The following is an 11986-nucleotide window of genomic DNA, read 5'->3' on the forward strand; positions in this document are numbered from 1 at the left end:
TCTAAATAAGATCAATTATTGCAAATTTGTCAGAAATGGATTTCAAACTGTCAATAGACACAATTTTAAGCAAATATTTACAGACTAAGTCATATTTATACTGAAGTATACTGTCACTTTTAACGTAAGTACAAGAAAATCTATGTACTTTCAATTATCTAATATATTTTGGTACTTATTAATGTTAAAACAGAAATACAGGGATGAAATAATTTTAAGATACCACCAGGGGCAGCAGAACTGTAACAGAGACTTTAGCTGCCATTTTATAAAGAAGAAGAAACCTGGGACGGGCTCGGTCTTGTTTTCATTAACCGCACGCGCAGCTCTTCTGCTGCCAAGATGCGTATCGAAAAGTGTTATTTCTGCTCTGGGCCGGTCTACCCTGGACATGGCGTGATGTTTGTTCGAAACGACTGCAAGGTAAAGAGCTGTCATTTTATCAGATTAATACTGTACATTTAGCAAACGCTCGTGTTTCTAATAAGGGAACGTTAGCTGGCTGCTATTGCTAGCTTGATAACGTGGACGAATCGATCACGTGGAAACTTAATAACGAGATAGCGAGAACTATCAAAAAATTAGAAAACAAATCAGATTTGAACCAAATCGCAGTAATGTTGTTTAAGAGTTTTCAACTCGATCAACATTTACGGAATAAATAAAACTTCTGGGCCTCATTTTTGTTTACTATAGTGTTAGGGCGCCCCCTGCTGTTAAGATGTAATGACGAGTGATTAGAGTTAAACGTCATCAATTAAATCATCTTCAAATTTATATTCAGTGCCTTTGTGATGCGTTTTTTTTTCTTGCGCTTTATTTTAATTTTTGGTCTACCATATACGTTGTAATTCTAACAATAGTTTTCATTACAATGACAGACTGCAGTTGAACTAAACTTTTGTAACTTGTATTAAAGGTTTTTCACTTAGACTTGTAAAACACTTTTCATTCAACATAGAAAATGTTACCTCAGCAGGTGGCAATGGCCCTCACAAACCTCCGTGATTGGATGTTGTATTTTTAGAAAGGCACTGTCTAGCAGCTGTTTTTTATATCCGTTTCAGATGCAAACATCAACATTCTATTTAATTTAAATATTCTTCTTGCTTTTTGTTAGTGCATCTTTTTTCTATAGTTTAAACAGTTAAAAACGTTTTACTTGTTTGTAAATATTGGCTAATGTCGCATGATTGTAATAAATAATAGCTAAAGTATTTTGATCCAAAAACATAATGGGATATATTGTTATTGGTACCACATAAAAAGTCATCATGTGTATATTGACATACATTTTTCTAAGTAAAATCTGAATTTAAGTGTTTTTATTTTTTCTTAGATGTTTAGATTTTGCAGATCGAAATGCAAAAAGAACTTCACAAAGAAACGAAACCCAAGAAAGACCAGATGGACCAAAGCTTTCAGAAAATCAGCCGGAAAAGAGTTGACAGTGGTGAGCTGCTTATTCTTGTTTTGGGCTTCTCTGAATTTATGCACTTTTTAATCACGAAACAAATTTTTCTTCCAGGACAACTCTTTGGAGTTTGAGAAGCGCAGAAATATTCCAGTGAAATATAACAGAGGAATTTGGGACAAGACAGGTAATTTATTAATTCTTATTCATGCATATGGATGGAAGCATGCTATTGACCTTCTGAACAGCATATTCATGTTTCACTGTTTTACTACTTTTACAGTGGAGGCAATGAAACGAGTGGAGGAGATAAAACAGAAACGACAGGCGAGATTTATCATGAACAGGTATCTTTTCGTCTCTTAAGGAGAATAAATCTTCAAGGGTCTTTTACATTAGTTTGGTTGATGTTGTTACATTTATGTTTAGATTTGTTAAAAGCATCTTTGATTTTAAGGGTTACAGATAATTTTTTCTGCTCTGTGTAGACTAAAGAAGGGCAAACAGCTGGAGAAGGAGGAGGCCATCAACGAAGTGAAGAAGAATATTCACCTCATCAAAGCTCCCCATGCAGGTAAAGCAGCATCAGAATTATTTCTTGGTCAAACTATATTTGAAGAATCATGTGAATTTGATTTAATAAGGCATCCTACTGCAGATTTAACAGAACTTGTTCAACGTGCAGCCTTTGTTCAAAGAAAAGGACATTAATGATGTACAAATTGTTGGCTTACTTGCTTCAGTTTAGATCAAATATAGGAATTACAAAATAAAGGAACGCCGCTTTGGCCTGCTAGTACGCACACTGGTAGACTTGAAAGTACTTAATTCTCATCTTAAGTGGTCTTAATTGGCACAATATTGTCTGTTTGCATCAATAAATACAGTGGGGCAAAAAAGTATTTAGTCAGCCACCGATTGTGCAAGTTCTCCCACTTAAAATGATGACAGAGGTCAGTAATTTACATCATAGGTAGGGCTGGGCGATATGACGATTTTAGACCGTTTTACGATCTACACATCTGACGGTCTGTCATTTTTGAGAGACCTTTTTATCACGATTCACAGCTTTGCTGTTGAAATTCTGCCTCTGAATGAAAAGGGAACTTACCTCCGGCGAATGACACGCCTTTGTTTGACCCTTAACCAATCAGAGTGAGTCATAGTAATATATTAGTGCCCCGCTTGTTTTCACCTGTGTGTGAACAAACATGGCTTCGGCCGCGGCTGAGAGCGACAACGAGGTTTTCGTTCCGAAGAGGAACGCCTCGTCCATTATATGGAACTGGTTTGGTTTTTCACCAGATGACAAAGAGCAGCGAAACGTCATTTGCAAGGAGAGCGTCAAGGTAAGTGATGGAAACACCACAAACTTGTTTAATCACTTGAAAAGAAGGCATCCCAAACAATACATTGAGAGCCAGCTGGCAGCTAAAGCTAAAAAGCCTGCGGCTACAGCGGCAGCAGCTATTGCTTTCAGGCAGCAAACGCTAACAGAAACACTCACAAAACTCACTCCCTACGACAGAGACAGCAGACGATGAAACAGCGTGACAGATGCAGTGACGTACCACTTGGTTAAAGATTGTCCCGTGCGAACAGTAGGAGTGGGACTTAAGAAAATGATAAAAACATTGGATCCGCGCTACAAGTTTTCCAGCTGCAAGTATTTTTCTAACACCGCCATTCCACGCATGTACGCTGAATGCAAAGTGAGAGTTGCAGAAAATATTCAGAATGCGCAGTTATTTGCTACCACAAGCGATCTCTGGTCCAGCTGCACATCAGAGCCGTATTTGAGCTTAACTATCCACTACATGAGCAACTGGGAGCTACATAGTATTTTGAACAAGTTAATGTTTGCACAATACGTTTGCAATTGACATGTTTGCACTTTAAATATGTTTACGATTTTAATTTATGTTAAGTTACTTGAAAAATGAGAAAAACTGATTTTTGTAATTGTTTCTCTCAGGGCTTTTATCATCTCTGGTGTGAGTTTAAAATATAAGTGTGTTAGCACTGTGTTGATTACCCCTAATATGAATAAATGTTTATTTATTCAATGTTTCTCTTCTTTAATACGCAATTGAAGTTATGCTATTCACGGATAAAAAATCGTTATAAAATCAAAATCGTGATAAAATATTGGAAAAATCGTGATATTCTATTTTTGCCATATCGCCCAGCCCTAATCATAGGTACACTTCAACTGTGAGAGACAGAATGTGGAAAAAAAAATCCATGAATTCACATGGCAGGATTTTTAAAGAATTTATTTGTAAATCAGGGTGGAAAATAAGTATTTGGTCACTTCAAACAAGGAAAATCTCTGGCTCTCACAGACCTGTAACGTCTTCTTTAAGAAGCTTTTCTGTCCTCCACTCGTTACCTGTATTAATGGCACCTGTTTGAACTCATTATCTGTATAAAAGACACCTGTCCACAGCCTCAAACAGTCAGACTCCAAACTCCACTATGGCCAAGACCAAAGAGCTTTCGAAGGACACCAGGAAAAGAATTGTAGACCTGCACCAGACTGGGAAGAGTGAATCTACAATAGGCAAGCAGCTTGGTGTGAAAAAATCAACTGTGGGAGCAATTATCAGAAAATGGAAGACATACAAGACCACTGATAATCTCCCTGGATCTGGGGCTCCACGCAAGATCTCATCCCGTGGGGTCAAAATGATCATGAGAATGGTGAGCAAGAATCCCAGAACCACACGGGGGGACCTGGTGAATGACCTGCAGAGAGCTGGGACCACAGTAACAAAGGTCACCATCAGTAACACACTACAACTGCAGGGAATCGAATCCTGCAGTGCCAGACGTGTTCCACTGCTGAAGCCAGTGCATGTCCAGGCCCGTCTGAAGCTTGCCAGAGAGCACATGGATGATACAGCAGAGGATTGGGAGAATATCATGTGGTCAGATGAAACCAAAGTAGAACTTTTTGGTATAAACTCAACTCGTCGTGTTTGGAGGAAGAAAAATACTGAGTTGCATGATCCCAAGAACACCATACCTACTGTGAAGCATGGGGGTGGGAACATCATGCTTTGGGGCTGTTTTTCTGCTAAGGGGACAGGACGACTGATCCGTGTGAAGGACAGAATGAATGGGGCCATGTATCGTGAGATTCTGAATCAAAACCTCCTTCCATCAGCGAGAGCTTTGAAGATGAAACGTGGCTGGGCCTTCCAACTAGGGTTGTCACGGTAACCGGTATAGCGGTAAACCCCGGTAAAAAAGTTGACAATAAAAATAACCGTCCAGTTTTTAAAAAAACTATATTATCTCGGTGGGTTTACCGTGGCCGCGGTTTCGGCGCGATGACCCTTATCAGCCACCGTCGCTTCAGCTGAAGTTCCCGCGGCGCGCACACACACTTTTTAGTTTGCAACGGCACCAAAACTTTGAAGCTGAAATAATGGCCGAAGGAGGAGACGGCAGCGCCCAGGACATCCATCAGCCCTCAAAGAAGACTAAATTGGAAGTATGGTCATATTTTGGATTTCTGTAAAATGCTGAGGGACAGTTAATAGAAGACGGCTATCCCGTTTGCAGAACGTGCAGGAAACAAGTGTCTGCAGAAGGCAGCAACACTTCAAATCTAATGGCACATCTGCGTGACCATCACCCACGTCTCTACAGCCAGTGCAAGGTAAGTTAACATTAGCGTTTTAGCTTAAATGCATGACGTGAGGACTTTTGGTTGAGGGAGAATGCAACGAGTCACTATATACTGCAGCCGCAGCGCCCTCTGCCAGCATTTAAACCGTGTCACGGACACCCTGTTGCTGGATGAAGCATCTTATTTGTTGATGATGAAGAGAAATATACAATTAGTTCCTTGTCATTGATTTGTTTACTTATTCAATGCCATTTATACTTGAACGTTTGGATTTGATTACATAGTGTAGTAGTTATTTTAGTAATTTGTTTAAAGTGGCTATTTATTTTAAATACATTTTTTTTAAGGTTGACTTGTACAGTGCTCAAGGCAAGTGTGGACTGGAGTTTTAGATTTTCATTTTGATAATGAAGAAAACAAGTATATGAGAAAACAAGTGGTGTTTCTTTGATTTGTTTACATATTGTTTATGGTTTGAATGTTTGGATTTGTTTAATTTAAACCTGCACTGACTACTGTAACATGTTCCAGAAAAAGAAGCTATTTGTTCCTTTACTTGTGAAAAGTTGCACTTTTGCTAAGGCTTTGTGTTATTTTAGGTTTAATAAACACTGTTAAACCTTTTCAAAACTATTTCAGTTTGTGTAGAACAGGACTATCAATGCTTTCTGAACATATGCAACACCGTTTAAAAAATACCGCGATAATACCGAAAACCGTGATAATTTTGGTCACAATAACCGTGAGGTTAAATTTTCATACCGTGACAACCCTACTTCCAACACGACAATGATCCCAAACACACCGCCCGGGCAACAAAGGAATGAAGCATTTGAAAGTCCTGGAGTGGCCTAGCCAGTCTCCAGACCTCAACCCCATAGAAAATCTGTGGAGGGAGTTGAAAGTCTGTGTTGCTCGGCGACAGCCCCAAAACATCACTGCTCTCGAGAAGGTCTGAATTGAGTTGAATTTTTGTTATTGACCAAATACTTATTTTCCACCCTGATTTACAAATAAATTCTTTAAAAATCCTGCCATGTGAATTTATGGATTTTTTTTCACATTCTGTCTCTCACAGTTGAAGTGTACCAATGATGAAAATTACTGACCTCTGTCATCATTTTAAGTGGAAGAACTTGCACAATCGGTGGCTGACTAAATACTTTCTTGCCCCACTGTATTTTCTGAGCCAAGGGGAACATGAAATGACATCATAGCGCTCTAAAACTGAATTATTCAAATGTAGTTTTAATTTTGTGCGCTTGTAAATCCTACAAAATGCATGGAAAACAAAAACTAAAATACTTTAGACATGTTAAACTAAGTTCCAAGGCATTCACAGAACCCCAGCGACATCTAGTGGTGAAACCGTAATTTAAACTGCTGTTTCATTTGGAAAAATATGCCAAAATGACTTGGCTCATTAGAATTCTGTGATTTTAGTGTTTTGCATTTTTCTTGTTTTTCAGGAAAAGCCAAACAGATGGAAGACAAGATGGTGCAGAAGCTACAAGAAGACGTGGAAATGGAGGATGATGATATTTAGTCTCATGCCTAAATGTTGTTTTGCACTTTGGTGCACGTTGGACTGGTTTTCAGTCTCATTTGGAATCCATATTGCTAATAAACAGAATAGACAAATTAATGCATTGAGTTTAAGATTGTGTAGTGAGTGCAGATGTTGACCCCACAAATCCCTTCTTCCAGTTCTTATGTGAATAACTAGCTTTCGTGATTAAATAACTCACTTGCTCATGCATCTTTTTGACAACATCATAAACATTGTCAATCGTTTACTGACCACAAATAAAATGACACTTTTCGAGGACTTTTGTTTTTCTCTGATTGTGGTACTCTAAAGGTTTGCTGCCATCTTTAAATTTTCAAGCAGGTTTAAGAATAATTTAAAAAGGCATACATTGTTAAACTGGGCATGAAAACACCTAAAATTGTGGCTTTGAAACATGTATTATACTAAAATAAAATCTTATTTATCCATCCCTCCATTATCATCTACTTATCTGTAGTCGGGTCCAGGGGGGCTGTAGCTTAAGCAGAGAGGCACAGACTTCCATCTCCCAGCCATTTGGACCAGCTCCTTCGGGAGAATCTCAGGACATTATCTTGCCAGCTAAGAAACAGTTCCTCCAGCGTGTCTTGGGTCTTTCTTTGGGGTTTCCCCCAAGTTGGACAGATCTGGAAAACCACCAGGGAGGCGTCCTAACTAGATACCCAAGCCACCTCAGCTGGCTCCTCTTGATGTGGAGGAGCAGCAGATCTACTCCGAGCCCCTCCCAGATGACCGAACTTCTCATCCTATCTCTAAGGGAGAGCCCGTGCGGATAAGTTATTTTGGTCGCATGTATCTGCAATCTCATTCTTTCTGTTACGACCCAAAGCTTGTGACCGTAGATGAGTGCCTCATGGTTTTTATCATGAGGGGTGCTATTTAAAAGCTAGTTTTCTTTCTGAGGATAGGAGTGTAGATCGACCGGTAAATCGAGAGGTTTGCCTTCCAGCTCAGCTCTCTCTTCACCACAACAGACGGGTTGATTGCCCTCATCACTGCAGATGCAGCACCAAGTACCCAATCGATCTTGTACTCCCATCTTTCCCTCACTCATGAACAAGACTCTGAGATACTTAAACTCCTCCACTTGAGGCAGGACCTCATCCCTGACCTGGAAAAGACATTCTACCCATTTCTGACAAGATCATGGTCTCAGATTTAGAGGAGCTGATTCTCATCCCAGCTGCTTCACACCCTGCTGCGAACCACTCCAGTCAATGCTGGAGATAACTATCAGATGAAGCCAACAGGACCACATCATCTGCAATAAGGAGAGACCTGATAGGCCACCAAAAAGGATCTCCTCAACACCTTGACTGTGCAGAAATCTTGTCTATAAAAGTTAAGAATAGAATCGGTGACAAAAGGCAGCCTTGGCGGAGTCCAACCCTTACTAGAAATGAGTGTGACTCACTGGGCAAAGCTCTGACACTAATCATACAGGGACTGTGGTCCTGGTACTCCAAATTCAAGTGGTATTCCCAGTAGACACCCCCCCCCCCCCCCCCATCATCCTGTGATGGGACTAATAACATCAAGAGATAATAAAGTAATATTTAGGTCAATGTAACCCTTTACTGGTGACCAGGACCCTGTAATCAATTTTTGGCAAGGGAAATTATCTATTTTTTTGCCATTTTGGGGGTGTTTAGTAGACAGTATGAGTACAATAACATCAACAGATAATACATAAAACCCTTATTTGGTCAATTTTAGCCTCCATGAAAAACAGCGATTCAGTCACTTTTGGCAAGTAAAATGCCATTTTTGTTGTGTACAATTAAATCATCAATAAAGAATTTAAAGATATTTTGAGGCGTTTCTTATAGGTAAACAGGGTATAGTCACTATTTGGCAAGTGACAATCTTAATTTTATGTGCTGAAGTGCTTTTATCTTGTTACTTTTAAATAGAGCAAAGTAATGTATAGATAGTAACCTACACAGTTTCATTGTAAAGCCAAAGCTTGATCAGTTTAAATACTATTTTTCAAGTAAAAATGCACCAAACTAGTTAACTGTGGCTCCATGTCAAGTGGACTAAAGAAAGGAGGGGGGGGATCATCGCTGGAGAATTGTGTATTTCCATTTATACAACTTTGACTTTACATTCAATACAGGGCGCCATTTTTCACTTTATTTTTTAGTATCAAGGCTGTAACATAAAGAAAGCCAGTTCTTACCACAAACCATCTTTCAATCGCAAATATTACAAAAAGGATTAATATATGCTCATTGTGAACGTTTAAGACAAATAGCAACACTTAAAACAACTTCCGAACTGGAAAAAACTAATATCCGTGATAAACATCTGTTTAAGTACCGGACGAGGTTATCTCTGCTTTCTCAGTGTCCATATTGCTAGATATGCCGAGTTTTAAGGCGAAATCCTGGGGAATGTCGTCAAGAAATGCAATTACCCTAACCGTGCGCGATCCCGCGGTGGCTAATCATTTTTGGCAGCTTTTTGGCACAAGGGAGGGGACAAATCCTGTGTGGCTCTGGCATCGATTATTCGCCCTGTTGCTACACAGGCTTCCTGACCCTGACACTAGCTGCTAGCTGCATTTCTTGGACGGCTTTATCCTCGGCTAGCCTGTGAACTGATTCAAGACTTCGGCACAACCATGTCTGAGGGTGTTGAAGGCGTGAAAACCTTGGAGGAACAGGTAAGTGAACGACCTGCAACTGTAAATCTAAAAGTTGTTAGAAAATTAAATAAGCCGCAAACCGTAAGCTAGTTGTCCTGTAACCTCTGACTGATTTATACAATGATGCTACTGCTGTGAAGCCAAATTGCCACTACTTACTGTTTAATATTTTTACACAGTTGCTGTCTAAACGAACAAAAGCACAGTTATGAGCGTTTTTTAGCTGGCTATATTTCCTTTTAGCTGTCTGTTTACCGTATTAACACGCATGCTACAAGACGACTTGTGGGACAATGTGTGTGCGAATTTATTTTGGAAATCATTGCAGTGTTAGAAACCGGTTTAGATATTATGTTTGGTTTTGAATGCACACTGTCCTGATGCCAACAGGAAATGCAGGACAAAGTCATCAGCCTTGAGAAAGAAGAAGTGGCTAAACTGAAGGCCAGGTATCCTAATCTAGGGGCCAAGCCCGGTGGCTCAGACCTCTTCAGGAAAAGACTTCAAAAAGGGGTGTGTATTTGATGTAGTCATCATTTGAGACATTTTACAATGTGAAAACTTAATATTCTTACTTTTAATCATCTTCTTTGTCCAGCAAAAGTATTTTGACTCTGGGGATTACAACATGGCCCAAGCTAAAATGAAGAACAAACCTGAGACTGAGATCACAGGAGGACACATTCCAACACCTCAGGACCTGCCTCAGAGAAAGACTTCCATAGTGGCCAGCAAACTAGCGGTTTGATATCACTTTCACAGCTTTGCTACCATTCCCACTTTAAACTTATCTGCTTTTTTTTTTTTTTTTACCTTTGCCATTGACAAACTGTGACTTAACAATCCCCCCAAACATTTCAAGATCTTAACTGACTGCTAAAATATAAACTTAGATTTGATTTAACAAATTGTTTGCTTTTAAGGGTTATGTGCTTTCATATTTGTCTAATAGCAAAAACAGAGCTGATGCGGATGTTCACATCATTGCAAATACGTCTTTTATTTTGAAAGTCTGTTAAAATTATGTGCCTTCAAAGTGCAAAAAACTTCAGTTCAAGTTCATAACATTAATTTACAATGACATGCTGCTGAACTTTACCTCATCCAAACCTTAAAAATGGCCTTAAAAGTAATGAACCTTTGTTCCTCTCAAGCAATATTTGCTGTCTCTGTGAGAATCTTGGCAGTCTGAAATATTCTTTGCCGTCTGACAGAATTTTGATTGGGATTTCATGAGAAGAAACTTCCAGGATGTCTGGAGTGTGCATGTGCATTTAGTCTTCAAACACTGTATGTTTTTGTATGTAAATAAATTTTTTTGCATAATATTTAACATTCCTGTAAAGTATTTTTTGTCTTTCTCACATATTTATATTTAATTTTCTTATACAGTTGGATAACTTTTGCTTGCCCAATGCAGTGGTTCGCAACCTTTTTTCCTGTGTCCAAGACAAGCCAAGCCCCCAACCCTAACTCCTTCAGGCATGTACACAATAGTGACTAATTAAAAAAACCTTCATACAGAGTTATGCCTCTTACATGGAGTTTTGAAAGTACTATTGGGTGTGTTATCTGGACTTTATAAAGGTAATTTTTACAACTATAATCTTGGTAACCTCACTAACTCGGCACACACAAAATTGTGGGGATCCCCTGCAACAGTTTGTGGAGCCCCTTGGGGGATCGTGGATTCCATGTTGGGAGCCACTGGCCTAATGCATACACTACAAAAACCATAAAAGGCGTCTTATTTTGGATGCCCTTATAGACATTCACAAATGTGTACAGTTACAGGAAAATAAAAATTCACACTGAATTAATGAGGTTTATGTATTAAAACAATACAAGAATCTGTTTTTAAAGTGGTTAAACTTAACCTCCAAGTGTCTAAACAACACATTCTAAAAGGTTCTTATTAAACAAAACATCTATGGGAGGTGCTTATTCTCATTCCAATCTGAGACCATGGTTCTCAAATGGAAAAGGGTGGCTTGCCAACTCCGGATCGGGAGAGAGGTCCTGCCTCATGTTTAAGTATCTTGGGGTCTTGTTCACGACAGAGGGGGGAAGGGAGCGGGAGATCACTAGGCGAATTGGGAACCGGTCTGTTGTGGTGAAGAAGGAGCTGAGCCAGAAGACAAAGTTCTCGATCTACATCCTCAGCCTTGCCTATGGTCATGAGCTTTGGGCAATGACTAAAAGAACAAGATCACGGATACAAGTGGCCAAAATGAGTTTCCTCTGGAGGGTGGCTGGGCTCAGCCTTAGATATAGGATGAAGAGCTTGGACATTCAGGAGGGACTGAGTAGAGCTGCTGCTCCTCCGCATCGAGAGGAGCCTGCTGAGGTGGTTTGGGCATCTTGTCAGGATGCCACCTGAGCACCTTCCTGAGGTGGTGTTTCGGGCGTGTCCTGCTGACAGGAGGCCCTTGGGTCGACCCAGGACATGTTGAAGCAAGTCCATCTCCAATCTGGCCTGGGAACGCCTTGGGGTCCTGCCAGAGGAGCTGGTGGAGGTGGCCTGGGAGAGGGCTGTGTGGGATGCCCTACTTGAGATACTACTCCTGCAACCCAGATAAGGAACAAACAAACAAAAAAGCTATAATTGAGGTCTATTGAAAAGCTAGGTTGACTGCAGCAGCTTGGAAAAACCCATTTTACTTGATTTTAGAATATTTTTTCTGTGTCAAAAACAAATTCTAAAGCCCTACAAAG

The 11986-nt window shown here is 39.8% G+C and overlaps 2 protein-coding genes across 2 annotated transcripts; both read left to right on the plus strand.

The window, feature by feature from the left end:
* The first annotated feature begins 264 nt into the window (after nt 1-264).
* On the plus strand, nt 265-6879 carry rsl24d1 (ribosomal L24 domain containing 1). Its single transcript, XM_015964234.2, has 6 exons — nt 265-423; nt 1340-1453; nt 1529-1601; nt 1698-1761; nt 1903-1988; nt 6521-6879. Exons 1-6 carry the CDS (start codon nt 343-345, stop codon nt 6595-6597), a joined length of 495 nt encoding a protein of 164 aa, XP_015819720.1. The 5' UTR covers nt 265-342; the 3' UTR covers nt 6598-6879.
* A 2235-nt stretch (nt 6880-9114) lies between these two features.
* On the plus strand, nt 9115-10604 carry arpp19b (cAMP-regulated phosphoprotein 19b). Its single transcript, XM_015964235.3, has 3 exons — nt 9115-9289; nt 9662-9784; nt 9870-10604. The coding sequence occupies exons 1-3, from the start codon at nt 9248-9250 to the stop codon at nt 10017-10019; spliced, it is 315 nt and encodes a 104-aa protein (XP_015819721.1). The 5' UTR covers nt 9115-9247; the 3' UTR covers nt 10020-10604.
* The last annotated feature ends 1382 nt before the right edge of the window (nt 10605-11986 follow it).

This window comes from Nothobranchius furzeri, chromosome 4 (assembly GCF_043380555.1).
Source record: "Nothobranchius furzeri strain GRZ-AD chromosome 4, NfurGRZ-RIMD1, whole genome shotgun sequence".
NCBI lineage: Eukaryota > Metazoa > Chordata > Actinopteri > Cyprinodontiformes > Nothobranchiidae > Nothobranchius > Nothobranchius furzeri.

Excerpts from the sequence above, each read along its gene's own strand:
- rsl24d1 (XM_015964234.2), top strand. The coding sequence starts at position 343 with ATGCGTATCGAAAAGTGTTATTTCTGCTCTGGGCCGGTCTACCCTGGA. Across the intron at positions 1,602-1,697 it reads AGGAATTTGGGACAAGACAG|TGGAGGCAATGAAACGAGTG; the intron begins GTAATTTATTAA and ends CTACTTTTACAG. Across the intron at positions 1,762-1,902 it reads GCGAGATTTATCATGAACAG|ACTAAAGAAGGGCAAACAGC; the intron begins GTATCTTTTCGT and ends TGCTCTGTGTAG.
- arpp19b (XM_015964235.3), top strand. The coding sequence starts at position 9,248 with ATGTCTGAGGGTGTTGAAGGCGTGAAAACCTTGGAGGAACAG. Across the intron at positions 9,290-9,661 it reads TGAAAACCTTGGAGGAACAG|GAAATGCAGGACAAAGTCAT; the intron begins GTAAGTGAACGA and ends TGATGCCAACAG. Across the intron at positions 9,785-9,869 it reads GGAAAAGACTTCAAAAAGGG|CAAAAGTATTTTGACTCTGG; the intron begins GTGTGTATTTGA and ends TTCTTTGTCCAG.